We start from the raw sequence: 27,743 nt of genomic DNA, 5'->3' as shown, positions 1-27,743 counted from the left end.
CTTCCGCTTCCGCTACTCCTGTCGCCACGCTTGTGAAGGACCCTATGATTGCTTGTGCTCCTAGTCTTTGCACTCGTTGGATGGCAGCTGCCGGTCTCGTCTTGCATGCGTGCATCCAGACGTTAGAGGCGTAGTCCACCTTGGGGGCTACCATGGCCGTGAAGAGTTGTCTCGTTGCAGACGGAGCCAGCCCTTTGAGTCGTTTCAGCTCCATTGCCACCTCTAGTCCTTTGGTCGCTGCTCTTGCAATGTGCTGCTTGTAGTGGAGCCGCGAGTCCATGATGACCCCTAGGATCTTGACCTGATCCTTTGGCAAAACTCTCTCACCTTTGATGGTGAACGGCTCCGCGTCTACCCTGCCAGTATACCTAGTGAAATGTATGATCGCCGTCTTTTCCGCCTCAAAGGTCGCACCGCTTCGCTTCTCCCAGTCGCGAGCCTTGTCGATGATGGCTTGTATCTTTGTTCGATTGCTCTGAGCTGTCGGTCCCGACACCCACGCGGTGTAGTCGTCGACGAATGCGATGGCGCCGCCGTTCCTGTCGATTTGGGTCTGCACTAAATCCGCGTTGAAGAACAGAAATAAGATCGGCGATAGAGGTGATCCTTGCGGAAGCCCCGCCTGTGGCAGCAGCCGGCTCTCAGAGCTTTGGCCGTTGACCATAATGGTTGCGGTTCGCTCTGAGCAGAAGGCATCGACCCAGCGCAGGAGGCCTTCTGGGATCCCTCTCGCCTTCATCCGCTGCAACAGCCTCTCTTTGCACACGCCGTTGTACGCGCCTTTCACATCGAAACTGATAAGGCTCACGACATGGCGCGAGCGCCATGCCGAGAAAACGTGTTCTTGTAGAAGTACGAGGGCTTGCTCTGCCGATCGCTGCTTCCGCGCGCCGAAGTGGTTGGTCGGAAGAAGCCCGTGAGTTTCGACAGCGTGGGAGATTCTCTCGGCGACCACCGACTCCAATACTTTACCGAGCGTAGCGAGAAGCGAGATGGGTCTCCATGCTTTCGCGATCGTGTAGTTATCTTTGCCTGGTTTCTTCAGTGGGATTATCCGGGCATGCCTCCACTGATTTGGAATCACGCCTTCCTCGAGTGATGCTTGAAAGATGGTGAGGACGTCGTGTTTTACTGACGGCCAGACCTGCTTCCAGACAATCGCTGGTAGTCCGTCTTCCCCTGGCGCCTTCCATGACTTAGTCGCGAACAGTTGTCGTTCCACCTCCTCCAAGGTGAGTGTAGGCATCACTACTGGAGCTCTCTGTTGCCTTGGTCCTTCGTCTTCAATGCTGTCTGGCAATGGCGGGAAGAATTTGGCTAGTAGCTCTTCGGCCTGCTCCTTGTGGTTGGTCGTTGTTGTCCCGTCTGCTTTCACTAGCTGCGGGACTTTTCCGAACGCCGTATCGTCGCCGGACTTCAAGTACTTAGCTGCCTTCCAGATGTTATCGTTGTCCGCTAGAAACTCGTTCCAATGCGAATTCTTCCGCTGTCGTATGGCGTCGTGATATTGCTTTGCCGCCCCCTTTGCTGTGTTTTCTAGGTCAGAAGTGCTCGTTCCTGCGCGTCTTGCGGTCCGGACTCGGTTCCTCCAGTATGTGTACACATGTCGCAGTTGTGTGAGGTCGTCGGTCCACCACCTCTTTGCGTGTGGCGACGGCTTGGCTCTGGGTGTCAGCGTCTGGACAGCCTCCAGGACTGCCGACATCAACCTATCTGTTTTCTGCTGCACGGTGTAGTGCCGACCACCTCCAGAGGCCGCCCAGCTTTCTTCGTAAAGTCTTTGAGCACGGACCTCAGCGTGGCTGGTGTGGCTTCTCGACAGTGCGTTTTGGTTGTGACAAAACTGTGGTAATCTACCCACCTTGCCAAAGATGCTTAGTGCTGTCACGTGCCATTAAGCATAGCCGCTTACGGCCGTGGAAAACACACTGCCATCTGATATCTTTATTCCCCATAACGCGTCCAGAATAAGCCCTGACTTCTGGCCTAAGACGGCTCCCCGACTCTCTGATGCTGACCATGAAAAGCTTCAAGCGATGATTCGACGTAATGAATCGACTAAACATATAGCCCAGGCCATCCCCTGCGACCCCCGAACCGTTCGAAAAGCCCGAGCGCGGTACAAGCTCTTCAGGTCGACGAAGGCGCCTCCAAACCATATCGGTCGCAAAGAGACAACAGCTCGAATGCAAGATGCCTTGCTCGAGGAACTTACAAAGAAGCCGACTATGTACCGAAGCGAGATGAGAGCGTTTCTCCGTGATCAATTCGAGGTCGAAGTATCCTTGTCCAGCATCACCCAGCTGCTGAAGTCTGCGGGGTGGACCCGGAAGGGCACCCATCGTGTCGCACAGCAGCGTAATACGGAACTACGAAACCTGTACCTTTATAAGATCTCCAAATATAAATCGTTCCAGATGATCTTCATAGACGAGTCGGGCGCCGACCGACGAACCGGCCGTCGAGATAAGGGATGGGCTCCAAGCGGAGTCACGCCCATTGAGGTTGGCAGATTCAACCGCGAGCAAAGGTATCAGATCCTTGCCGCTTATACACAGGACGGTATCGAGCTGGCGCGTGTCTATCCTGGGTCTACTGATGCCGCCATGTTCAAAGACTTCATCGAGCAGCTGCTACGCGGCTGCGGACAATGGCCACAGCCAAAGTCTGTTCTCGTCATGGATAACGCATCCTTCCATCGGTCCGAAGAGATTGAGCAGATGTGTACTAACGCTGGTGTGGAACTCGTCTACTTGCCCCCGTACTCGCCGGACTTTAACCCGATCGAGGAGTTCTTGGCAGAGCTGAAGAACTTCATCAAGAATCCCGGACCCGAACTGTCGGAGCTTTTCAAGAAGGACTTCAGGGCATTCTTGCAGGCATGCGTGGACGCTGTGGGACGACGCAAGGCAAGTGCCAGGGGCCACTTTCATCACGCCGGAGTTGCGATTGACGAATACGAAGAGCAAATGCCATGAATTGATCACTACCGAAGAAGATTGCACACGGTCTACCGTAGTACATACACTGTACTCCATCACTGCTCGTCGGCCCAAGCCTTGATGCCCTGCACCCACGATCTAGCAATGCCAGGCTTCACACCCTTGTCGACGTAGTACGCGACATCCTGGTCCTGGTATACGTGTCTTAAATCGAGACAGTCATGTTTCGTGATGCTTCCCGCCCTGCGAAAGCCATCTTTCCAGTTTTCGTCATCGACCTGGTCACAGTTCCATTCAGTGTAAATGTCTATAGATTTGTCAATTGGTGTTGGAATGACCAGATCTGTTAAGTGAAATGCAGAAGGCGAAACATGCGGAAAGCTTGACGCCGGCGGAGTGCACCCTTCTGCATTTGGCTGACCGTAGGGCGAGGGCAAGATATTCACGATCTTGATTGGGCGATCGCTCTCCAAACCGGGCGCCTTCCGTTTCTGCCTCCGTTCAGAGTCCTCCGTGTCCTTCTCATAGATCATGTCGAGGATGTAGGCTGGGACATCTCTGTGGGTTTCCAGCACGTTGCCTTCTTCGGCGTACTGCACCATCTTGGTCAAAATGTTTGTGTTTAGCACAATATGTCTTCTCTGCTCGCCGATGAAGCAGTAGCTGCCTGGACATGAGTCCTTTTTACATCGCATGAGATTGTACACGTCATTCCAGACGCGAGGCCGACCCTCTGCCTCTTGCGTCTCCAGCAGCTGATCCCGTTCAACCAGCTGCCGGGATGTTGCGCTGCCTCGGTTACCCTGTAGCACCGTCGCGGAGCCTTGCTGGGTCTCTTCTTTACAAATGAAGGACATGTCAATCCTCAGCTTTTTACCCATCCGAAACAGATGGCCCCAATCGCTCAGTTGGCCTTCCACCAGTCGCCAATCAATGTTGAAGTCGTCGAATCGCTTCGTGAGATCCCGTTCGCTGCGGTCGGTGACGGACACAATAACGTTCGTTTCCTCTGGCAGGTAGCATTTACCTTGCGGGGTTTTCTTTCTTAAAAGCTCCTCTACCTTGGACTCGAGAGTCCTGTCCCAAAATGCGCCGGGCGCCAGGACAAGATCTCGTTCCGTATCATTTGTGAGTTTGGTGAGCCTTCCCTTACGCAGCTGCAGCTTCCACTCGATTGAGTAGTGAATACAGGTAGGAGGAGACTCGTCGTAGGCGACGTCGGAATCCCAATCGGCTAACTGAAGCAGTGGCAATCCGGGTCTGGGGTAGCTCCGGGGGGCTGCCAATGCTTGACAGATGAGGGGTGCTAAAGTTGAGATCATCTTGATCCCACTGTGTCAAGTCAAATAGCTGGCTATTCATGGTGGCAACTTTGAGGCATCCAGAATGCCGAGTGGTGGATGGGAACGGTGGAACGGGAATGAGATGGCAGCACTTGAGGATACGTGTCACCACGTTGTGTTTATGGGTAGCTAGAACCTTCTATGTGAATTACATGGGTGCTTGGCCTTTGAAGGGCTTGTCAAAGGAAGACTCAAAAGAAGGTTTAAAAAAAGGGCAGCCCCACCTGTCCCGCCATCGCCTTCATTGTGATGGGCGGTATCGATAAGCTATCGATAAAGGAAACACACTATTCCTTATTAGGATGATTAGCTGGCTGAATCAAGACAAGGTTCCATTGCCCACAAAGTTCTCGTCCCTGAAGTGGGTGGTCCATCTTCATTCCCACACCCGCTTTTAGTCTTGTCTGAAAACATTCAAAATCATACAGAACATTTCTCACCGTGACTCCTTCCATTTACCCCCTTTTGTATCCTTTGAATTGAGGTTTTCTGGCTTTTCATCTGACCATCATGTGACTGCTTGCTGCGGCTTCTGCAGCGCAGCCCACTGATGATGGCTTGCGTCACGTGAAGAGCGTGTGTTGGTAAGACTGAGCCTCGTCAACCCCGCACGAGGGTTAGGCCACTTTTGTCGTTAAAAGCACCTGAAAGCGACTGCGATAGCCGGACCTAATGGCGGAAGTGCTCGGCGTCGCATCCAGCGTCATCGCTGTGGTTGATTTGTCTGCCAAAGTGTTCTCCCTTTGCCTCCAGTACTTCCAAGAGGTGAAGAACGCCAAAGCCGATATCGAACGGCTTCGCAACGAAGTTGCGGACTTTAAGACCACCGCAGAGCAGGTCCGAGATCTCGTCGAAGGGCCTCGTGGACAGGAGCTGGAAGCGTCTCGACAGTTGGGCTCCGCAATCAAAGATGGCTATTCGACACTGGAAAAACTCGCGCAGGCGCTCGAACCTTCCAAGCGTCAGAAGGCGATGAGCCGCTTCGGTATACGCGCATTCAAATGGCCATTCGAAAGCAAAGATATTGAGGGAACCATACATCATCTTGCGCGCTGCAGAGATAACATTTCGTTGGCACTGAATGTTGATCAGACGTGAGTGATATGGTCTGTGAGGTGATGCGTGAGCTGATGTTAATTTAATCTAGCACAATCATTCAGAACGTCGACCACAGGATCGCTCTCGACAGGCTGCCTATCGCAGAAGGGGCCTCGTTCGACTCCCATGCCGAAGAACACAACCGGACATGCTTGCCAAACACTCGAGTTGATCTGCTCGAAGATGTATCTCGATGGATTGCTGACCCCAACTCAAAGACAATATACTGGCTGAACGGCATGGCGGGAACTGGAAAGTCGACCATCTCACGCACTGTCGCTCGGTCTCGGTCCAAGCAAGGTGACCTCGGTGCTAGTTTCTTCTTCAAGAGAGGAGAGACTGACCGAGGGAACTTGGCCAAATTTGTGTCTACCCTGGCCCGCCAGCTGGCCTTCAATATTCCGGAGGTTGCGCCGTTCATCAAGAAAGTAACCGATTCCGATGCAGCAATCGTTGACAAGGCCGTGAGGGAGCAGTTTGAAAAGCTCGTTCGAGAACCAATGTCAAAAGCAGCGGCAACGCCATCGACCCGATCGTCGGTCGTTATTGTCGTCGATGCGTTGGACGAGTGTGAGAGTGATGTTGACATTAAGCTACTTCTTGAGCTTTTTTCCAATGCACGCTCTATGGGTCCCTTACGAGTTCGAGTGCTTGTTACCAGTCGACCCGAACTTCCCGTACGTCTTGGTTTTCGTTCTATCGACGGCACCTATCAAGACCTGGTACTACATAAGATCCCACAATCGATCATTGAGCACGACATATCTGTCTTTCTTCGCCATGAATTCGCCAAAATTCGCAAAAACTTTAATAACTTGACAGAAGAAGAGCTGAAACTGCCAATGCATTGGCCTGGGGAAACCAACCTCAGGAAGCTCACCATGGCAGCGACGCCTCTCTTTATTTTTGCCGCGACTCTCTGCCGCTTCATCAATGACTCAAGTCTTGGCAACCCTGATGAGCTTCTGCAGAGGGTACTGAATCTCACGGGTAATAGCCATGCCTCAAAGCTTGACATGACCTACTCACCAGTTCTGGAGCAACAAGTCATCAATAGGTCAGGACGTGAGAGACATGACGTCATCGAGAGCTTCCGTCTCATCGTCGGCACTATCGTCACGCTGGCTAGCCCCTTATCCATGCGCGCTCTCGCGCTACTTCTCGATATCCATATCGATAAGGTGACGACTAGGCTAAAGATGTTACATTCTGTTCTGGAGGTTCCAGGGACTCTCGACTCGCCGGTGCGACTGCTACATTTGTCATTCCGGGATTATCTCGTCAATCCAGAGAACAAAGAGACGCTCGAGTTTTGGGTGAATGAGAAACTCGCTCACCGAAACCTGGCAAAACACTGTTTGCATGTTATGCATGGCGCTTTGCGTGAGAACGTTTGCGGCCTGTCTTTCCCAGGTATGCGTCAATCTGCGGTGGACGCTCTACAACTCGAGAAATACATACCTCCACAGCTTCAGTATGCCTGTCTTTACTGGGTACATCATCAGACAAAGATTGATTTTGAGTCGAATGATAGCCACGAGATCTATGATTTCTTGACTACACACTTTCTTCATTGGCTGGAGGCGCTGAGCTTGATGGGCCGAGTTAGAGAAGGTCTCGACTCACTCAGGTCGTTAGTGGATTCGCTAGAGGTAAGTGTCGCACACCGTGAAGTCTGACCACTGCTGACTCTTGTTAGAACCGAGGAGATTCAAGCCTCTCGAATTTTTTGGCTGATGCAATTCGGTTCCTCCAGGCAAATTTCTCTGTGATTAATGACGCACCGTTGCAGATATATTCTTCTGCCCTGGTTTTCGCGCCAAAGAGGAGCCTCATCAGAATGTCATTCGAGAATTCTGTTCCAGGATGGTTAACTATTAGGCCGCGAGTCAAAGAGGACTGGGATGCATGCCTGTTGACGTTGGAGGGCCATAGTGGCGAAGTCAGGTCGGTGGTGTTCTCGCACGACTCGACGATGGTGGCATCGGCCTCTTACGACAAGACGGTACGGATCTGGAACGCAAAGTTGGGGAAGTGCGAACAGGTGCTGGAGGGCCATAGCTGGCCGGTCAGCTCGGTGGTGTTCTCGCACGACTCGTCGATGGTGGCATCGGCCTCTTACGACAAGACGGTACGGATCTGGAACGCAAAGACGGGGAAGTGCGAACAGGTGCTGGAGGGCCATAGCGACTCGGTCAACTCGGTGGTATTCTCGCACGACTCGTCGATGGTGGCATCGGCCTCTTACGACAAGACGGTACGGATCTGGAACGCAAAGAGGGGGAAGTGCGAACAGGTGCTAGAGGGCCATAGCGATAATGTCAACTCGGCGGTATTCTCGCCCGACTCGACGATGGTGGCATCGGCCTCTAGGGACAAGATGGTACGGATCTGGAACGCAAAGACGGGGAAGTGCGAACAGGTGCTGGAGGGCCATAGCTGGCCGGTCAGCTCGGTGGTGTTCTCGCCCGACTCGTCGATGGTGGCATCGGCCTCTTACGATAAGACGGTACGGATTTGGAACGCAAAGACGGGGAAGTGCGAACAGGTGCTGGAGGGCCATAGCGACTGGGTCAGGTCGGTGGTATTCTCGCCGGACTCGACGATGGTGGCATCGGCCTCTTACGATAAGACGGTACGGGTATGGAACGCAAAGACGGGGAAGTGCGATCAAGTGCTGGAGGGCCATAGCGATAATGTCAACTCGGTAGTATTCTCGCCCGACTCGACGATGGTGGCATCGGCCTCGGATGACGAGACGGTACGGATCTGGAACGCGGAGACCGGCGATTGCGAGCGAGTACTGGAGGGCCATAGTATATTGGTCAACTCGGTAGTATTTTCGCCCGACTCGACGATAGTGGCATCAGCCTCGGACGACGAGACGGTACGGGTCTGGAACGCAAAGACGGGGAACTGCGATCAAATGCTGGAGGGCCATAGCGATAATGTCAACTCAGTGGCGTTCTCGCCTGACTCGATGAAGGTGGCATCGGCCTCTTCTGACGAGACGGTACGGGTCTGGAACGCAGAGACGGGGAAGTGCGATCAAGTGCTGGAGGGCCATAGCGACTGGGTCAACTTAGTGGCGTTCTCGTCCGACTCGACGAAGGTGGCATCGGCCTCTTCTGACAAGACGGTACGGGTCTGGAACGCAAAGACGGGGAAGTGCGAACAGGTGCTGGAGGGCCATAGCTCCTGGGTCAGCTCGGTGGTATTCTCGCCGGACTCGACGATGGTGGCATCGGCCTCTTACGATAAGACGGTACGGGTCTGGAACGCAAAGACGGGGAAGTGCGATCAAGTGCTGGAGGGCCATAGTATGTTGGTCAACTCGGTAGTATTCTCGCCCGACTCGACGATGGTGGCATCGGCCTCGGATGATGAGACGGTACGGATCTGGAACGCGGAGACCGGCGATTGCGAGCGAGTACTAGAGGGCCATAGCGACAATGTCAACTCAGTGGCGTTCTCGCCCGACTCGACGAAGGTGGCATCGGGCTCTTCTGACGAGACGGTGCGGATTTGGAACACGGAGACCGGAATATGTAAGGCCGTCATTTCGCTGGACGCCTACGCACACGTTCTTTCCTTCACGCCCGACGAGCGTGGCATTGTCACAGATATTGGCGTTTTTACTTTGACTGGCGACTTAGAATCTTCCGCAGAGCCTCCCATGTCATCGCGGCCTTCGGAGGTCTCAACGCTCGGCTTGCGGGACGGGACCTGGGTGACGACGACAGGAACGGACTTGTTCTGGCTACCTACCGAATGTCGTGGTGGACAAGCAGCTGTTTCGGGAAGCACGGTTGTCGTAGGCTGTCGGTCAGGAAGAGTCGTGTTATTGGGGTTTTCTGGTACGGAAATAGCGAAAATATGATGATATTGTCAAATTACATATGACATTTAGTCGCACAGGAACTCACGCTCTCGTGCATGACGGAAACCATCGCAGTAACAGGAGCCATGTTTCACTTGACTGACGGCCTATTCCTACATGTGCTGTACTGTATAATCCTCGCGTCAGGCATTTCATAGTCAGCATCAGCGAGTCATGGAGCCATGTTGGGTCCGAAGTCGCATATTCTGGACGCGTTGTGTGGGATGGAAGATGGCAGGTGTCAATGCTTTCTACGGCCGTAAGCGGCCATGCTCAATGACAGGACCTGACTCCGACCGGAATTCGGAGGAGGTGGAGTGGATCCTCACAGTCCTGCTGTGCACGGTAGTAAGCCACATTAGCCACGACAAGGACCGTGCTCAAAGATTTTACGTAGAAAGCTGGGCGGCCTCTGGAGGTGGTCGGCACTGTATGCTTGTAGGGGCTTAGAACTCCCTTTCCAATGAAGCGCTTGACTTCCATTTTGGTTTCCCTTGAACCCTGTCCTGGGCGGTGACGGGTTTTGGAACTCCCTTGTCAAACTAAAGACACCTTTTTGAATAGCAAGACCCACCAGTTATGTATCAACGCTTTGATGCTAGCTGACGTTCGAGAAATGTAGTCCACCTCGGGTGATGACTGTTTCCCGATATCGTGTGAGTGGATACTCGGGGGTTTATGCCCCCCTCGGGAAGTTGCGGGTATACAGGGGGTGCCGAAATCGTTCTGAATGACACATCCCTGAGGTACTTTTGTAATCTTGGGACAAACCAGGGTGCGGCTTTGGTCTTGGAAGTACTGCGCGGTCGCACAATGAGCGAAGAGCTGCTGCACTACATTAACTCGACCTAATAGCAGAAACTCAGCCGCATGGAGATTCTCTCAGCCGCTCGAGATCGCTTTGGACTGCACACTCTCTAAGGGCAACAATTTCAATCCCTTCTCTTTCTCTTCCTATCCCTAGACAAACTCCGTCGTCGTTTGTTCAAACACAGTATGACTTATCAGGGCGTTGTTAGAGTTGCAATCGACGCGCTTGTTTTCGCGCCTGACTACTCCTCCTGTAACTACAACATTAATACCGCCAAGGTTGCTCGACTCAAGCAAATTTTCGAGCTGGAGGGATGCAACCGATACGATCCCCAAAATCTTATCACCGGTAGTATCGCTCAAGATGTGTTGCAGAAGGCCTTGGTGCGTTCCCACTTGACGTCGGAGAGTCTACTGAGAGAGGGAGAGCCGCCAATACTTCACCTTCCTCCAAATGCCTACGTGCGATGCGATCAAGGAAGAAGTCGTGTCAAGGCGCTTATGGAAACTGAAGGTCTCTTTCATTGGTGGACTCTCGAGCTCTTCGCAGGTGAGAGCAAAATACCTTTCCCTAGAAGAGAGGAGATTAACATCGCGCGCGAAGACACCGACCAGAAAGCTCTCAACAAGATCAGCGAGGAGTCTATGAGTGAGGGAAATTTCTCTGACGGACATATCTGCGCAGAAATTGTGCAGAATCGCTTTAAAACGACCGTGGAGAAAAAATGGTGGGCGAGACTCAGTAGAAGCAAGGCAGGTATCTTGAAAAGATTACTTGACCACAAGTCACTGGCAGCCCCCTTTTTAGAGTTGATCCACTGCATACCTGCTATGCGTGAAGACCTAATGATCGGCGTATGGCATAAGATAATGGCAGCCAGATGCGACGAGGTACCTGAAGCGCCCCGCTTGACTATGTATACTAACTGATCCATTTTCAGGAAATAAATCGATATTTCAGGTTCATCCTTGATATCTGGATTGAAATCATGGGGTCAAGATCAGCATTGCGACACGTAGATCCCGAATCCGTGAGGGAACTGCAACTACGAGCTCCGGGTGTATCACAGCGTGACATGGAGCACGTGACTCGAGTTATCACCAACAAATTGGCGTTCAAGAGCCTCACGGATATGTCAGAGAGGATGAAACTTTTGAACCGGCTAAAGAGAATTAACTCTTTGATCCCCTCGATCTATACTTTGCAGAAAGACGCTAAATATCTTCAGCCCTGCGCGGGTATGCTGAAACGGCTCATCTTGGGCCAGGAGCAGTCTTCCTGTACGGTCCAGATAATTGCACGCAGTGCTTTCCCATCAAGGAACTTTCCGGGGGCAGATGCAATGTTCCCTGAAAAATTAAAAAGGCTGTATCTCTTCATTATGCAGAATTGGGTACAGCTAACTGGTAAGAATCCTCTCCTGGAAAATAGAGAAAACAACCCTGGTGAAGGTACTCCTGACCCGAGAGCTTGGTCTCGATTGGCAATCGAAGCACAACTTCTCGGATTTAGATCTCCCGAAATCACTCGTTCAGCATCGGAAGACCCTGATCGTGAGTTGGCGCTCAAAGCACTCCTTTTAGGCCGGCCAGAATCAGAGTATGAGTACGACCAATCTGCTTTGGAGGATCTCATATCTTCTGTTGTACAAGTTTTCCGAACAGCACGCAAAAGAGAACCAAAGGTCTTTGAACCACAATTCACGACCAGGGGTATTGGTGAGCCACTTTCTCACCGGTGTGGACCTCAATACTCCGAAGCCTACGAGCGAGATCGACAGTTCCTCACAATGTCTCATTTCACACTCCCGATAACGAGAGACATGGATATTACTTCACTTTTCGTTCGAAAATCCATTTTCCATGCATTTTTCAGGATTAAAGAACAAAGCAAAGCCACGTTAGATGCAACCGGCTTTGCTTCAGCATCTCCTGTGGCTTCGAGTGGCGAAGGCATTTGGATGAATCAGGAATGTGATTTAGGCGAAAGCGAGGACGAAGAGATGAACCAGCTATTTCCACAAGAGCTTTTAAGGAGACAAGACGAAGCTTTACAACAGGATATATTGAGACAATATGAAACGGATGTGGCGGCAAGCCTATGTCGCGAAAGCAGGCAGATAGTGGAGATCAGCAGTGATAGTTGCGAGAGCGCAAGTGAGACTGAAGGTTCGATATTTGTCACCGAACCGATACAAAAGAAGAGGAAGAAAGAATAGAAAACCCAATGGGTTTGTGAGGTATGACCTTGGGGATCTACACACCGGATTTCAGCCACAATCACGTTAAGAGTAAAGAAAATATCCAAAAAAGGAACTTAGCCTAAAACTGCGAGGACTTTGATAAGATTTACCTATTACTTGGAAACCCATATAGAAAGGAAATTCCCCCCCAAAAAACCCTCATATTTACAAACCTGTAAGAAAAAACAGCCAACCAAGCATTAAATGATACCGGTGATTGGGTCCAAGACACAAGACTTGGCACGAAGGGAAACAAGAAGGAAAACAAGACCGGTCTGTCCCTGACTAGAAGAAATAATCAGTGCAACAGCGCGTTGCACGATCATATCGGCACTCGATCACATGATTCCATGACAACCTGTATACTAGCAAACTAGTGTAAGAGGTTCGTTGGAGCAGAATCAGAGAGTCGGTGCACACGGCGACCGATGTGGGTTTGGCCGATATTATAGCGATGGCAGGCTGACAGCGAGTTACCATGCCAGTAAGCTACAATGACAGCAGACTACAATACTAGCAGATTACAATGCCAGCAGGTTACTATGCCAGCAGGTTACTATGCCAGCAGACTACAATGCTAGCAGATTACAATGCCAGCAGATTAAAATGCCAGCAGTTACAATGACAGCAGGTTACAATGCTAGCAGGTCATTATTTCTAGAAAGTTCCAGCGAGTTACCATGCCAGCAGGTTTCTATGCCAGCAGGTTACAATGCCAGCAGATTAAAATGCCAGCAGTTACAATGACAGCAGGTTACAATGCTAGCAGGTCATTATTTCTAGAAAGTTCCAGCGAGTTACCATGCCAGCAGGTTTCTATGCCAGCAGGTTACAATGCTAGCAGATTACAATGCCAGCAGTTACAATGACAGCAGGTTACAATGCTAGCAGGTCATTATTTTTAGAATGAAATAGGTCTATCAGTTAGAAAATTATACGCGAAGGTCGTTACAGCAGAATCTGAGGGTCGGTGCACACAGCGACCGATGCGGGTTTGGCCGATATGATAGCGATGGCAGGCCGACAGGAGCAGCGGCCGATACAAATTGCAATTGGCTTAGCGGATATCAACGGCCGATACGTGATGGCGTATGGGTCGGGGTCTGTAAATAGAGCGATAGGGGAAACCCGACCGATACGGACCCAGCCGACCGTACGTCCCCCGACCGTGCGCCACAGCTGTATCGGTCGGGCTCCACATCAGCTCTTTCAAGGTCGGTGCATGCAATGGCCGATGTGGAGCCCGGCCGATACAGCGGCGGCGGAAGGTCGGTAGGTGTGGTATCGATGTGGAGCCCGGCCGATACAGCTGTGGCGCACGGTCGGTGGGCGTAGGGTCGGCCTGGTTAGTATCGGTCGGGTTTTCTGTATCCCTCCATTTATAGATTCCGACCGATACGCCATCCCGTATCGGCCGCGGATACCCGCTGAGCCGACCGTCGCCCTATCGGTCGTTACTCTCACCGGCCTGCCGTCGCTAATGTATCGGCCAAACCCACATCGGTCGCCGTGTGCACCGACCATCTGATTCCGCTGTAGCGAACCCTCTGTATCGTTTTGCCGATTTACCGATCAACTGATTCGTAGTAGACATTACGTGACAGATCGTTAAATATACTGGCCACTTGATATATACAAGCAGGAAAGCGCTAGAGCGACCATTGAAGTTAGCGGAAGGGTACGTAGGTCCAAATAACGGATGTGGGGCAATGGAGAACCGAGGCAGCTGAAGTATCTACTGTCATTGCTACAATAACGATTATAGCCCAATCCTTTGTCCTGTGGCGTGATGGCCAAGGTGCACTGTTACACAAAAGAGGTGAGTTACTGCATTGCATTTTTGTCCAAAAATGTGTTTTAGGCCGTTAGCACCCTGCGGCTACTTCTCCCCAATATCAACACGGCAATAAGGGGTGTTGGCGGGTATGAGTAGAATCCCCCCTTTCCCCAGGGTGCGTCAAAGAATGAATCCCCCCTCTAGACATGACCCTAATAGTACCAGGCCCTCTCTGTCTAGAAATACTCTCCCCGTTCATATACGAACGGTGACATCTGTAGTAATTGTCTTTCTAGCTGTTCTGTATCCCTATATATGTCAGACCTCTGGGTTTCAGAGGACCGTCCGTTCAGTTGTGGAGGAACTCCAGCGAATACCCTACGTCACACCACCCCTACCAACGAGTGATCTCAGAGATCCCGTCCTGTTCTATCTGGAAAGTAAGATATTTGATATTCCGTGAGGTCTTCATCCAGTCGCTTCCTTTTCACCTCCTCTCTTCTGCCTTTTGCTCCTCACTCCTAGGTCATGCTGTTCCGCCACTATAGCCTTTCGTTTCCCTGTTGGCGCAGCAATCAGCCTTTTAGTCTTGAATCCGCATCGCAGGATTTGCATAGCCTCAGCCCTCAGCTCCCTCCCATCGTATTCAGAGATAAGAGGTCGACCCAACATCCGCGAACGGCCAAACGAGATGACGAGGGGGCCACAGCTGTATCCATCGTTTTGGCGGAGCCCACCCTGACAGCCGAGTTTCTCATAGTACTCAAACTGGGCGAATTCTCTGTCACATGCCGCCTGTTGATAATCAGTATATGCTGTTGGAAGCCGGTTTAGATACTAACCTTGACAAGAGCATTTGCCCCCGCGGATAGAGAGTCGTAGTGGAAGATGGAATTTTCCCTTTCGTTTATCTCAAGGAGGCTGAAGTGGTTCTGGTGCTGAAAGAGTGGGAAAAAGTAGACCAAGTGGTTCTCCGCCCCCCCTTCTCGCTTCCATTGTAGTATTTGCTTCACTGCTCTCTCGAGCGGGCGTGATATAGGTCCTTCCTCGCAGTGGATTGGGATAGAAAAGCCGACTCGGACGAAGGGCAATTTTTCGGATAAGTGCAAACAAGCGAGAATGGTATCGTCGTCAAGCCATTCTCTTCCACTAAGTGTTTGGAGTGAATCGACGTTGAATGCAAAGCCGCTATCTTTCACGAGAAGCATACGGCTAGGGATGCGTTCTTGGACTTGCTTGCACAAATCTTCAAGCCCGACAGCAACAACCGAAGACCATAGGCGTTTACCCACTAGGCCGTGGAAGAATCTGTCTGGGTCTGTTCTGCCAGTTGTCAACAATAGTTTGAACTGATCTTGCAACAGACCTAAAACTGCCATCTTCTTCGGTTTTTTGCGTAGCCCTTTGGCCAGTTCATTCAAGACATGGTTTTCGGACTTGGCGAGCTGCCTAGCATTGGTTAGTTGATCATCTCCCACAGTCTAAAAGGCAGCCATACCATGCGCCCTTGAAGAAAATACCAAAACCCACTTCCTTGGCCAAGAGCCCCCACTTCAACCCGCAGGCGAGACCAGTGTTCAGCTGCTTTCTGCATCTTTCTCTAACACTCTTGGGCCAGTGATCGAGGATGCTTGACAGTACTTGTCTCGAGGCGGCCGTTGGGTCAGATGCAGACGCGCTGATCAATCGTGTTTGTGATGTATACCATTGAGCAAAGGCGATGGTGATGAGGAAATAGCAAACGGTTCCCTTGGGTCTCTTGGTGTATTTTCTCACAAGAAGACATGCCCACTGCAAGCCTTTTGTCCATTTTAGCATTTCATCTTCAGTCTCGTCCTCCTTGGTATCCAGTGTCACAAGAGCATCGAATGTTTCTCGTGCATTCTCTCCCAAACACAACTGCTGGGTCTGGTCATGGCTCTCTCTGGCGAAGTCGACAATGCTTTGGTCGAGGAGACTGAGGCAGCTCGACTTGCAATGTTGGAACTCCTGCCAGTGATTGACTGTTGTAGAAGGGATCACAGAGCCCAAACTTGCCGGAGCCACGGATCCAATGCAGAGCTTATTGGTGGGCGAGTTTGTGGGGATTCTTGCTCTAGACACACCGGCGTGTGAACTTGAGAGGGCTGGGCTCATGTCGTTGCTCACTCCAGCTACAGGTTCAAACTTTGCGGTACAGAATGCGTCCGAGGCAGGTGCACTTTCTCCATCGACGTCTTTAGCACCCTGAAGAGGCGAGTGTCTGAAGTTATCGGTGCAGGTGCAGGCCTGTGCCTTGCGGCTGCTAGGAGTGGGCATTCTGAGACTTCGTGAGACGGAGATTGAGCTCAAAGGGAAGAAAGAGAGGTAAAGACAGCAAAGAGAAAAGGAAAGAGCCAGGACCAAGTGGGAGAAGAGCACAATGTTATAGAAAACAGGCAGCAGCACCACAACCCATGTCTAAGCGTATGAGTGGCCAGATGGAAAGACATGTTAGGTCGGCCCCTGAGTCCCCCAGCCCCTCAGGCCCCCAGCTCCTCAGCCCCTCTGCCACGTCTTGTGAAGTCACCTCGTTGGTGCGAGACCATCGTCATCCTGTTGACGATGGAAGAAGCTAGAAGAGTCTAGCCGTCCAGTTTACCTTCGCTTATGCCTATGAGGCACGGGGGTAGCGGAAGAGTGTCAGAGCTGAGTGAAGATGAACAGAGGGACAGATGGTGTTGTAATCTGTTAAGCCCACAACCCCTTGGCCGAACATCACCAGAATGAGTTCCATCTCAGCCGACAGGTCTGGCTGTCAGGAGGCCTCCATGAGGAAGCGGTGCGAGGGAAAATGGTATCCGGTGATAAAGTTGACACATCAACTGCCACATGATGAGTGTCGCCGATGACTTTACCGCCCCTCGGCCGTACGGAAGAAGCGGACAGTATGAGCCCGATCGGCTTGCTTATCATTCTACCCAGTGTACAAACACTTCGAGGGTACTGGTCAAAGTCAGGGACGCTGACCAGGTGTTCTCCCGATAAGAACAGGTACTTAAGGGGCGAGCGCGCCCATCTCCCTAGGACTTCAACATTTTCCTTTCATCACTCCTACACTCAAGTCCATGCCAAGCACCTTAACAGCAAAGACCCCCCTGACCAACAGACCGCAGGTCAATCCCACAGCAATACTCAACAAACAACACCCTCAGTTACATCGAGCCCTCGGCGCCCCTTGCCTCTCCTTCAACACATTCCCACCAAGCCTTTTCAAGTTTCACCAAACATGACCTCCATTCCCCTTCCTGGCTCCCAGTCGAACTGCGCCTCCGCCATTATTGACTCTGGTCACCATTCTGCCCGCAACCATGAAGTGGGCGATATGGCTGGCCTGAATATCCCCATTGGCTTACCCAGCCTTGCAACCGGAGAGGACATCCCCGCTTCCAATGAACCAATGTCTTTCTCATTGCAGTATCTGTTGCTCGCAACCAGGCTTGCTTTCGATCAGGGTTTTCGAGTCGGCCAAGCCAGCAGCTCCCATGCAACACCACCCAACAACATCAGTACTACAGAGCAAACGACACAAACAGTTTGCGATAGCTCTCAACATTTCTTCCCCCAAACTTCAACTGCTGGACCAGGAGGCGACAGGTCGAGCAGCCAGTTAAATCCTCCTGATTATATCCTGTCTTGCATCAACGATAGCACAGATCAGATTCCGAGGCCGAGTCAACCACCAGGCTTACACTACTTGGATGGTAGCGTCGTCAGCCCCCTACTGAATGGCCTGATACAGGAATTTGAGCCTGAACTGCCATCTGGTTTGGTTCCTGTTCTCGATAGCGACGATCCGGAAGATGACGACTCTGATGAGACCCAACGTGGGCTCACAGCCTCAGACCAGGAGAGCGGCCGCGTCAGCCATTGCCCACAGGATTCAGCTCCGAAGGACGGCTTTGATCAGCTCCCAGGATCCGGTTGCGACGATAACCGAGTTATTTACGGCGAAGATGGTCGCTCCGAGCCACCACACAGAGCACAGCTATGGAATACAGGGGTATCTATCGAAGATATCGAATATATCGACCTTACCATCCCTCAAGACCATATTGGCACTGCTGATAAGATTGCCGAAGCGGACACCATTCAAGTTCAAACCACACCGCAAAGGCAGGTCGCGTTCCCTGAGGTTTCTGCATCCGGTCACAATGACGGAGCCGGGTCAGTCGATAAGCCTGGGGGCATGGGACCTCCCCCAACCCCCCCAGAACGGCAGGCGAAACGGAAGCGCGAGGACCCTTCCGAACAGAGCATCTCCTCTAAGAAGCAAAATAAGGAGCAAAAGATGGATTTCGTTGTGACACAGGTCGTCTGGATTCATGATGAAGAGAAGATAAGGTATAAACTGGACATGAACAGGGCGCAGCAGCGCTGGGTTACTGATGACCCTACTGCTCGGTCTTTGGGCCTTGCTGAACTGCATGGAGAAGTATTGATGTCTGATTATGAGAATATCCTTATTGATATAGAAATTGGGAAGTTTAGGTATGTTGTTTTATTTTGGGACATGCAGGACGAGGTCTTTTGGGGCAACGAGCCTTTTGGTGCTGGTATCTGTGGTACTGGTGCCTGTCATCGGTTTGACTTACAAACCATGTTTGACAAGATTTGCTAGGATACCTAGGATAAAACCTGAAAGTGATCTCGAGACTGTAAATATAAGTGTACAGCTTCGTATACAAACCTCACTAATCGATTCACAAAGTAAATGCTTCGCACCTACCTAGACTACCATAAATCCGGTTTACCATCCAGTGGGAACATAATCAACCTTTTAGTGAGAGCGACAGGTGTTATAAGGACCAGTAACTTCACTGGGCAATTCTCGGATCAGGTCTCAATAGGGCGGTTAGTCATTATCTCCTAGGCCCAAGGGAGGCTTCAAGAGATGTTTGCACGTATCATCTTAGCTTCATCCAGGTAGTGCGTGTCAATGAAGATATTCTTCAAATACAATTCACTAATTCCATTGCATAAGATAGCTTCTATTCACTATGATGTCCACTTACTGCCTTCTTCTTCTCCCTCTGACTTTACTCTTCTTCTCTGGTCGATGTTTCTCGATTAAGTCAGGGCTCAACTCTTTCTCAGCAACCCACCAGTCCTCACTCTTTGGGCGTCCGTTCCAGTGCAACCGGTATTCTAGCTTGCCATTCCGGGTGCGCGTACGTAAAACCTCGACTTCGTCATCGAAGCCTTTGTAGCTCTCCTCAAATTGTCTGACAAGCTCTTCATCTAGAATGTTTTCTCGAGGCTCCCATCCATAGCTTCCGTCCAGCCACCTCAAAAAGAACAAGTCCTTGCCCCATCTTCCAAGCAAGCAATCGACCGAATAAGCTTCTTGCTGGGCGGAATCTACTTGATCGAATGCAAGTGCCTCATCGCGCCGTAGTTCCGCATTGATGGCTTTTGTGGCCCCAACTCCCGATGTTGGTGAGGATCCCGAGGAGGTGGAGGCAGTGGAACCAGAGGTAGTGTCTCGGTTGTCCGGTCGCAGTAGAGGATCAACGAGTGCCTCTACGTTATCCATTCGCGGTTCCGCCAGCTCAGTTGGCACAGTTTTAGTCATTGGATTCAGACCTTCAACGGAGGCAAGACTGGAACTTGTCGCACCACAGCCAGTACCAACCTGACAAGAGATTTTATCGAGTTGGGCAGCAAAGGCATAATCTCCTTGAGACGTGGGTTGCAGATGGTTCCCATACGAGTCAGATGGAAAACAATCAGAAGTTTCCGCCTTCGAACAGCTATCCCGGTCCAATGGGTCATCCTGTGCTTGATATGGTACAGGTCCCGGAGTCACCGACGACATATCGACCACTGGGTCCGAGGGAACATCTAAGTTCGAGTGGCGGTGCCGAGACTCGAGGGCCAGAGCTGACTTCTTCGGGGAAAACGGCACCATCTTTATTTGGATGGCCTGCGTGGCGTCCACTCGCCTCGACTTCTTCGGAGGAGTTGTGTCGTCCTGATCCTCTTTCGAGTGGGCTTTGCGCTTACCAGCTGCCATAGGCTGATGGATAACACCGTGGACGTCGCTGAGATGGTACCGGATATCTTCCTCATTCGAGAATTCAATGTGACATTTCGGGTGAGGACAAGCGAGGGCCTCTATGCGTTGACGATGGGTGAGATATGCTGAAACGCACTGAGAGATGTGGCGTTTCCAAGCGTCTTGGTCAGACCATTGGCGTATCCTTTCTTCCGCGGGGAGATCTACTCGCCCAAGGTGAACAGGGCAGTAGCCAGCACATGCGACTGCATGGCGGAAAGTGACCGGGCTGCAGCGGACAGGAATTGCCAGCTTCTCAACATGGACCTTGCAATGAGCCACCCAGGTAGCTTTGCCTTTCAGCCAGGTGCTGCATTGGAAGCAGAAGCTGGTGAAACCTGCTTCCTTGGTATGGGATTTCTCCAAGCATCGATAGATATGCCACCATCGGCTTTTTTTAGGTATCCTAGTGTGTATGTATTAGTAAACAATGGACTTGATTATCATAGCCGATAACCTTACTGTGCTAAATCATTGCGGCAAGCAGCAACAGGGCAGCGGCCTTGAATTGGGCGGAGTTCTTTTTGATAGGCCACGGAATAATCGTTGGATCGAAGGGAAATGAGATCTCGAAGGGCAGAAATCCATTCGGGACTTCGTGGCCAGGCCCTCATCTGCAAGGTGGATGCGAGACGGACGCGTTCTTCTGGAAGCATGTGACTGATACGGCTGAAATGATTGTGACGCCAATCGCTCTGCTCATAATCCTTTCGATCGGTTTCATACACGACCTTCTGGCTAGCCTGAAACTCCTTCAACTTGTTATTTTCAAGCAGTCGTCGTTCTTTGTAGGCAACTTTTCGCCGCAGCTCGAGTTCTGTTTGTGCCTTTGGTGACGTCGAAGTCTCGATCTCCAAGTTGATGTTGTTGATCTTCTTAGTCAAAGAAAGATACGTCGGGCTCTTCCGTAACTCCTCTGCTTCTTTGGCGGGGAGCGAAAATCGAAGGTCTGGATTTCTTCCTACTGATGCAGATCGGAAATCTTCAGCCAGGTCGGTCCGGAGCTCCATGCCAAGATAGCTTCCTGCGCCATCTACGGTAGAGACACTGCCGAGATACTTGTTGATAAGCACGTTGGTATTATTCTGCGATGCGAATCGTAGTATCTGGCCGAGTGAATAACCGTTATCTAGATCGACCTTAGTTACTCTAGCGGCACGCTATCGGAATGGCTTACCATTCACTTTGATGAGAGCTTCGCGACGTATGGCGTGCAATCCCAACCATGCGGTGAAGCCCGCACGATTTCCCCAGTCTGAAAATTGAGAGACCCAAGACATCGGATTCTTTCCCTTTGCTTTAGGCCCTGTCGAGGACCATTCAGGGAAGACTGGCTTTTCCTGTGCATCATCCGCCCATTCCATTATACGGAAATTGCCGTTCTTTGGTGGTCGAAGTGCTAAGATTTCTTCAACCGTGTCAAGGCCGGCAAATGCGTGAGATGAAATCACATTCGCCAGCCAATGCAACATGGGCTGCGCAAAAAGGGGCGGTGGAAGACCGTCTGGTCCCACTACCTGCTCCGCGAATGGATGCTCCGGCCTGTACAATCTTAGGGCTAGAAATAATCACTAATGTTGAGTGACGTACTGGTTTATATCTGTCGCTTTACAGATTTCTCTTGTGAACTTCAAACGGAACTCTGGGCGTCCATCTTTCCATGATAAGATGCACTGCATATCCTGATATAAGTTAGAATCAACCAATCTCCACTGGTGAGCGTCTTACTTGATATCTTGCCTGGCATATCTCCTGACACCTCGCGGAGGTAAAGCAGTGAGTGTTTAGTAGGTTCGCATTGTCAACTCGGCTTCCTTCGTGAACGTAGTCGTGGAAATCGTTGGTCCAAAGGCGATTCTGCATATGAACGTAGTTCTCGATGGTGATGAAAGCCTTCTTCCTCAGACCTTTCTTTCCCTTCAGGAGACCTATGTTCTTTGCAAGCTCCCCTTCAATGTACTTGGTTTCGTCAACAAGAAAGCTTTCCACGTAGAAATCCTTAGGAGGACATACCGGAGCCATAGACAACTTAACATCAAGAGAGATATACGCATGATTTGCACGTTCCCATGCGTTGCAGAACCTTCGCATTGCACCACGAATGCTGCCCGCTGTGGGTATCTTTTGCCCGTCTTCCTGAGGGAGCCTACCCAACTTGGACCGCCCAAGGAACTCAGCAAAATGTTTCAAAGTTTGCATATCCTGTGGCGTCGACCCTGGGAACCTCCTCTCATACCTAGAGACAAATTAGCCACTCTCTAGTGATGGTAAAATACTACTTACGCTTCCCACAATATGAGCTCCCGGTTGTATCTCTCCTTGGTTCGTTCCCTCAAATTCCTTCTCACCGGATGCGGATCAAGTTGGGAACGGTCGTGCGAAAGGCCGTTCAGTATTGCCCGCGCGACCAGCTCATCAGGGTCTTGGGCCTTCCGCCCTGGTTGTCTTTTGAGAGACATTAGGTGTAGTGTATTGAAAGAGAAATAAAGAGCTCGAAAAGGATTGAGTGAGGTGCAGCGAAGGGATTCAAGCTGAGGGTTGATGTGGGAAATGACGGGCGATAGCGCCGTCTTATAGAGAACGTAAACGAATCCTAGGCAGACATTCTGGGCAGTGCAGCTATTCCACCCGCCAGATGAGACGAGACCCTCCTAGGCCCCTCCGCTTGCACCTCCAGGTCAACGATTGCGCGCTCGACTGGAGTTGGAGGGTTATGATTTCGGATACCCATGCTTGTGTGGAAGGTACTTTTGGATCTTCAGGTGGGGGCACCTGAGCCGGGGTGAGGACCGGCTGAGCTGCGCCTGAGGTGAGCCTGAGCTACCCTCCACAAAAGCGGCGACGCTTCGCGTCGATATTCTCTTTCTAAAACATACCGGACATGGGGGCCTACGGTTGAGGTGGTATCGCCTCCCTGGAATCCACCCAGAAATGACAAAATGAGACTGAATCATTGGTCGGTGGTTCCGCGGGAGAATCTCCGTGGATACTGTAATCGCAAGCCGACCGTAACCCTAGCACCAACGAATGCGACATTGGTGAGCGACATTGGTGACAGGGCAAGTCGATGAGACAATTCAAGTCTTGACATCTGCATTCTGCGAAGCAGGGAAGCAATGGTATGTTAATGCACCAATAGGGGATCCCTCTGACCTTGCCTTTGACGAGATTGCGGTTCTGCTTGTTGCGGAGGCTTTAGGGAATGAAAATCGACATTTACACGCGTGTTTTAATCAAGCTAATTTTCCGTCTACCGGAAAGATCATGAAATCTCTATATACGCCTGGTTATATATGATACAAAGTCTAGCACATATTTTTATCCTTTCTTCTTCTCCTTCTTGATAGTGGTCCCCCTTTGGACGAGTTGTTGAATCGTTCCCATGGTTTCAATGCGCATCCACACACCAACACCAGCGCTAATAAATTCCCCGACATCTTCCCCGTCCCGCTCCGCCCCGTCCCTTGTCAGCCAACGTCGCTGCGCCGCTCGTAAGTCACGCTTATGCGAGCCGACTTGTAGATGCCTCGGAGGTTGGTCAGCTCCACCTCACTGCCCGAGTCTTCATCGGGGGCCGCCGCTACTCGCGCGGTAGTGGCATAGAGTTCCCCGTTGTCACGTCCGCTCGACAACTTGTTGAAGTGGCTTGATGCAGTTACTGTCGTCGAATGCTTGTTGTAGCCTGACCCCGTGTGTGTGGTCCCTTGTTTCGAGGAGCGTAGCCCAAGCCCGTGGAGAAGAGACTTGAGAGCGGGTAGCGAAACCACGACAATGGCAGCCGTCATCTCAGTCATGGATAACACGTCTGTTTTGTGTTGGTTAATGCGATGACAGGTATCGAGGACGACGACTTACAAACATTGGTCCAAGCGTGAATAGTGTCGACGGTTGCAAACCTGGCTATGCTTGCTCCGACCGTGATGAGCCCTGATGCGAAGATGGCAATCAAGCCAGCCATGTAGCGTTTGCTGACCTGGAGACCAAAGAGAAGAGGGAAAGGAAGGGCAAACACTATCATCATCTTGTTAGCTAGAGTTTCGAGTAGCCATTAAATGCGAGAAAAGTAAAGACGCACCCAACACATCAGACACGAAATTCAGTCCCCAATCAATACGGAAAACGGTCTTGGAGTCAAATGTTGTGCAGCTGCTATCAATCTCCCAATTCAATGACACCTTGGGGCCGCACCAAAAAGTATCCAAGAAGCAAGTAGTCACCATGAAAGCTCCCGTCAAAGCCGTCACGCCGTAAAGAGCCTTGCGCAAGACTGGCATGGTCTGCGGGATGAGTTTGAAGTATAGAGCCAGCAAGGCCAGTTTCGGAAAGTAGATGCCTGTGTCGTAGAAGTAGTTGCCCGCGAACGAGACCTTCATCAGCGTGATCTGGTCCTTGATGCTCCGCTCCGGCTCGTTGGGGTCATATTCGTCCATGCCCCCCAGGTTGTATGAGGCCGTGTCGGTCCCAAAGAGGGCGGCGGCATCGAGTAAAGAAGCAACGAGAAGCCAATCGCTGACGGTGAGGTTCTGGCTTTGACGGATGGTGCGAAGAAATAAACGGGCCAAGACGAGAACCGACGACACCCCGAAGAGCATGCCCTCGATGGGCTGCGAGATTGATCATCGTTAGCAAGCGAGTCATGATCTAAGCAAGGCATATGCTGATCACAATCCAGAGTTGGAAATGGCTAGTTGGGCTTACCACTACGGCTTCCTTGGCGACGCCTGGCATCGCGACGAGATTCTTTACTCAAGAGTGACCAAGCTCGATCTTGGTCACAATTGACGTCCGATGACGACGGGGATAGTATCGATTAAATGTCGAGACATTGTTGCAACGGCCCGAATATAAACCGTACGTGGTGTGTCAATCCCAGATTATCCTTTGGAGGATTAAGGCATGCATTGTCACAAATTGGCTAGTAGACTAATCCAGTGTTGGTGCGCTGAGATGGAAAGAATACCGCAGTTGACCAACAGAGAGACAGAGGAAATCTGCCAGCATCAGGGGCAACAATGCTCAGATCCGGCAATGGATTATTTCCGGATGGCTTCCGGATGCCGCCAATCGCCTTGGCGACGGCAGAATCGGCTAGATTTCCGTCAGTGACTGGCAATGGGGCCTTTATGCAGTCAAAAGTTCACACTCCCACCGGAGTGAGCAGTAAAGCAGGGATCGCGAAACGAGTTGAAACCCAGTTGAGGGATTCGGCAGAGCCGAATCATCTCATTGGGGAGGATGGAGAGGAAGCAAATTTCCGCGGTATCTCTCATGTCCGTTTTTTTTCTTTTTTGGGGAGGTTTTTTTTCGACCCCTTGGCATGTGTTGGCCCTAACGTCTACGGCACAGCACGGGGAACAGTTTATGCTCGCTGTCGACTTACACACAGGGGAATTCAGCGTAGCACTGGTTGGTTCTCAACAGGGAATATACGAGCTAATCAGAGTGCTCCGGCAAAAGCTAATCCATGTTGACACGGCAAAGGTTCTCAATGAGACACGCGTAGGCGGTCCGAGTTGGCCGCATCATGGTCGTGGTAGCAAATAAGAATGTGGCTGCAAGGCCGCATGATGCAGGGACATTGATTATCATCCCATTTTTGTTTCTTCTGGGCAGCTAGCCACAAAAGCAAAGTCAGACACAAGAACAAAGAAGACGGTTTTAACACAAGATTAATATCATCACGAACTAAACGCTAGAAACAGCGAAACGTTCGAGATCCTGCCACAGCCTCTTTGGATCAATATCATCCTTTCTCTTCAAGCATCTCGTGTCCCATCACATCAACGGCTCATTCTGCAATTCTTTTACCAGCTCCATGCAAAACAGGCAGTAACAAGGTCTTTGCGCAGCCTAAATTCGGACGTTGGACCACAACCCAACTTTATTGTCTTGACCGCATCGTACTGGATTGTGGCCTCGCAGGAGCTTCATGGACTCTCGCGGCAGCCTACCAGAGCGGCGTTCGATCACTCACATATTTAGCGTCAACATCCACCGCTCCAGTAACGAGTAGCAACTTGGAAAGAGCTTCATGGTCTTTCTTGGGAGCCTGCAAAGCGCAGTCTGGTCTCGTTCGTTGCGCCAAGAGAATGACAGACATGGAACACATTGGTTGCAGTGATGGTACAAAGAGAATAATGAGTGTATTACAACGAGATAAGAGCTAGGAAAGTAAAGGAAACTAAACTGGTGAAGCCCAGGGTGAGTATCACTATCGACTTGCTGGCGGAGCTGACGTAGACGGGTCGATCGTCGGAAGGAGGTACTTGGTTTGAGTTAGCCCTGCCGCGTGTCAAAACGAGTTCGAGGGGGCACATACGCTCGGGTGAGGAGTTAGAGGTCGAATCAGAACCGGTGTTCTGCCCAGCATTGGACTCTGCATTGTTTCCAGCGCCTGGTCCAGGTTGCCACCTAGATTGAGATTCCGGGTAAGCTCCAGGTTGTGATCCAGCATCAGAGCCATATCCTGGCCCAGGGTGTGAGTTAGACCCGGCCTTGTAACCAGAGTCCGAGTTGGCATTGGGGTAGGCGTCAGAGTTGGAGCCATAGTGAGAGTTGTCGTTGGAACTAGGGCTAGAGCCAGAACTAGGGCCAGACTCTGGTTGATAGTGAGAATCATCGTTGGAACCAGAGTCGGAGTCGTCATATGATCCACCGTTGGGGTTAGCCTTGGAGTCCGAGTTCGCATCGGAGCTGGAACCACCAGAGTCGGACCCAGAGTTGGAATCGACACCAGTTGAGTCTGCGCCAGATGCATAGTCGGACTCATAGTGAAACCCAGAGCCATCCTCTTGGGAGGGAGAATAAGCAGCTGGTTTCTTCGCCCCAGGCACACCCGTCGGAGCTGGCACCTTGTTGATATAGAGTCGCTCGGTCAGAGGGTACGTGATGGTCGCAGTAATCGGCTCAGGGCCACACGTAGTGCAGGTCTGGACGTCGCAGGTGAAGCCAAAGGGGAGATCGGTCGGCGCCAAGCTAGGCTTTGCCGTCATGCCGCTATACGTCTCGGTAACAACGTAAGCCTGTTTGCAAAGACCAGTATCGCAGAAAGCATCGCACGTCAAGGTGTACACCTCAGTGTAAGCACAGGCGTCACAGCCGCACGAGTTACACCTTGGCGCGTCGACCTCGACAATGATGGGTTGGCCTGTTAGTGCTGGTCTGTTGATTGTGGGTGCATTGCCGCCAATGCTGAGGCCAGGCGTTGGCTCAAGGCCATTACCGCCCATGGGAAAGCATTCTGTGATGGTAGCCGTTTGGTAGGCGAAGAGGACGCCATCAATAGAGATCGATTGCGCCTTGGCGATGGCCAGGAGACCTGCCAGGCTAGCAGACTCAAGACGCATGATTATTCAAAGGAGTGACTGGAGAAAATCTTGGGGATTTAACAAACGTGCTCTAGCGCAGATGATATAAAAGTTGAAAAATGCCGGCATGTCGCCACGATGTCAGGGGTCGAGGTGGCTTTTAAGGGATGCCTCCCCAACTGTTCCACAGAGTCCAGGTCCTCTGTCCTTCTCGAGTGGCTAGCTGACAATCAATGTTTCTCAGCCGCACGTTGGACGACCGAGACG

General features: G+C 51.4%; 5 protein-coding genes across 5 annotated transcripts; 1 reads left to right on the top strand and 4 right to left on the bottom strand.

Moving 5' to 3' along the window:
• Nucleotides 1–3,037: 3,037 nt before the first annotated feature.
• NCS54_01213000 (Hypothetical protein) lies at nucleotides 3,038–4,264 on the bottom strand (the record flags this gene model as incomplete). Its single annotated transcript, XM_053157377.1, has 1 exon — nucleotides 3,038–4,264. One exon carries the CDS (start codon nucleotides 4,262–4,264, stop codon nucleotides 3,038–3,040), a length of 1,227 nt encoding a protein of 408 aa, XP_053013352.1.
• A 693-nt stretch (nucleotides 4,265–4,957) lies between these two features.
• Nucleotides 4,958–9,263, top strand: NCS54_01212900 (Hypothetical protein; the record flags this gene model as incomplete). The annotated part of the gene is made up of 3 exons (XM_053157376.1): nucleotides 4,958–5,379; nucleotides 5,433–7,035; nucleotides 7,083–9,263. The coding sequence occupies 3 exons, from the start codon at nucleotides 4,958–4,960 to the stop codon at nucleotides 9,261–9,263; spliced, it is 4,206 nt and encodes a 1,401-aa protein (XP_053013351.1).
• Nucleotides 9,264–14,561: 5,298 nt separating this feature from the next.
• Nucleotides 14,562–16,391, bottom strand: NCS54_01212800 (ULP-PROTEASE domain-containing protein; the record flags this gene model as incomplete). Its single annotated transcript, XM_053157375.1, has 3 exons — nucleotides 14,562–14,888; nucleotides 14,936–15,542; nucleotides 15,592–16,391. The coding sequence occupies 3 exons, from the start codon at nucleotides 16,389–16,391 to the stop codon at nucleotides 14,562–14,564; spliced, it is 1,734 nt and encodes a 577-aa protein (XP_053013350.1).
• Nucleotides 16,392–23,636: 7,245 nt separating this feature from the next.
• On the bottom strand, nucleotides 23,637–24,897 carry NCS54_01212700 (Hypothetical protein; the record flags this gene model as incomplete). The annotated part of the gene is made up of 4 exons (XM_053157374.1): nucleotides 23,637–23,974; nucleotides 24,025–24,180; nucleotides 24,245–24,773; nucleotides 24,868–24,897. The coding sequence occupies 4 exons, from the start codon at nucleotides 24,895–24,897 to the stop codon at nucleotides 23,637–23,639; spliced, it is 1,053 nt and encodes a 350-aa protein (XP_053013349.1).
• Nucleotides 24,898–26,315: 1,418 nt separating this feature from the next.
• On the bottom strand, nucleotides 26,316–27,515 carry NCS54_01212600 (Hypothetical protein; the record flags this gene model as incomplete). Its single annotated transcript, XM_053157373.1, has 2 exons — nucleotides 26,316–26,434; nucleotides 26,489–27,515. The coding sequence occupies 2 exons, from the start codon at nucleotides 27,513–27,515 to the stop codon at nucleotides 26,316–26,318; spliced, it is 1,146 nt and encodes a 381-aa protein (XP_053013348.1).
• Nucleotides 27,516–27,743: the final 228 nt, after the last annotated feature.

This window comes from Fusarium falciforme, chromosome 10 (assembly GCF_026873545.1).
Source record: "Fusarium falciforme chromosome 10, complete sequence".
Classification (NCBI taxonomy): Eukaryota; Fungi; Ascomycota; class Sordariomycetes; order Hypocreales; family Nectriaceae; genus Fusarium; species Fusarium falciforme.
This window is presented reverse-complemented; position numbering and strand designations above follow the sequence as displayed.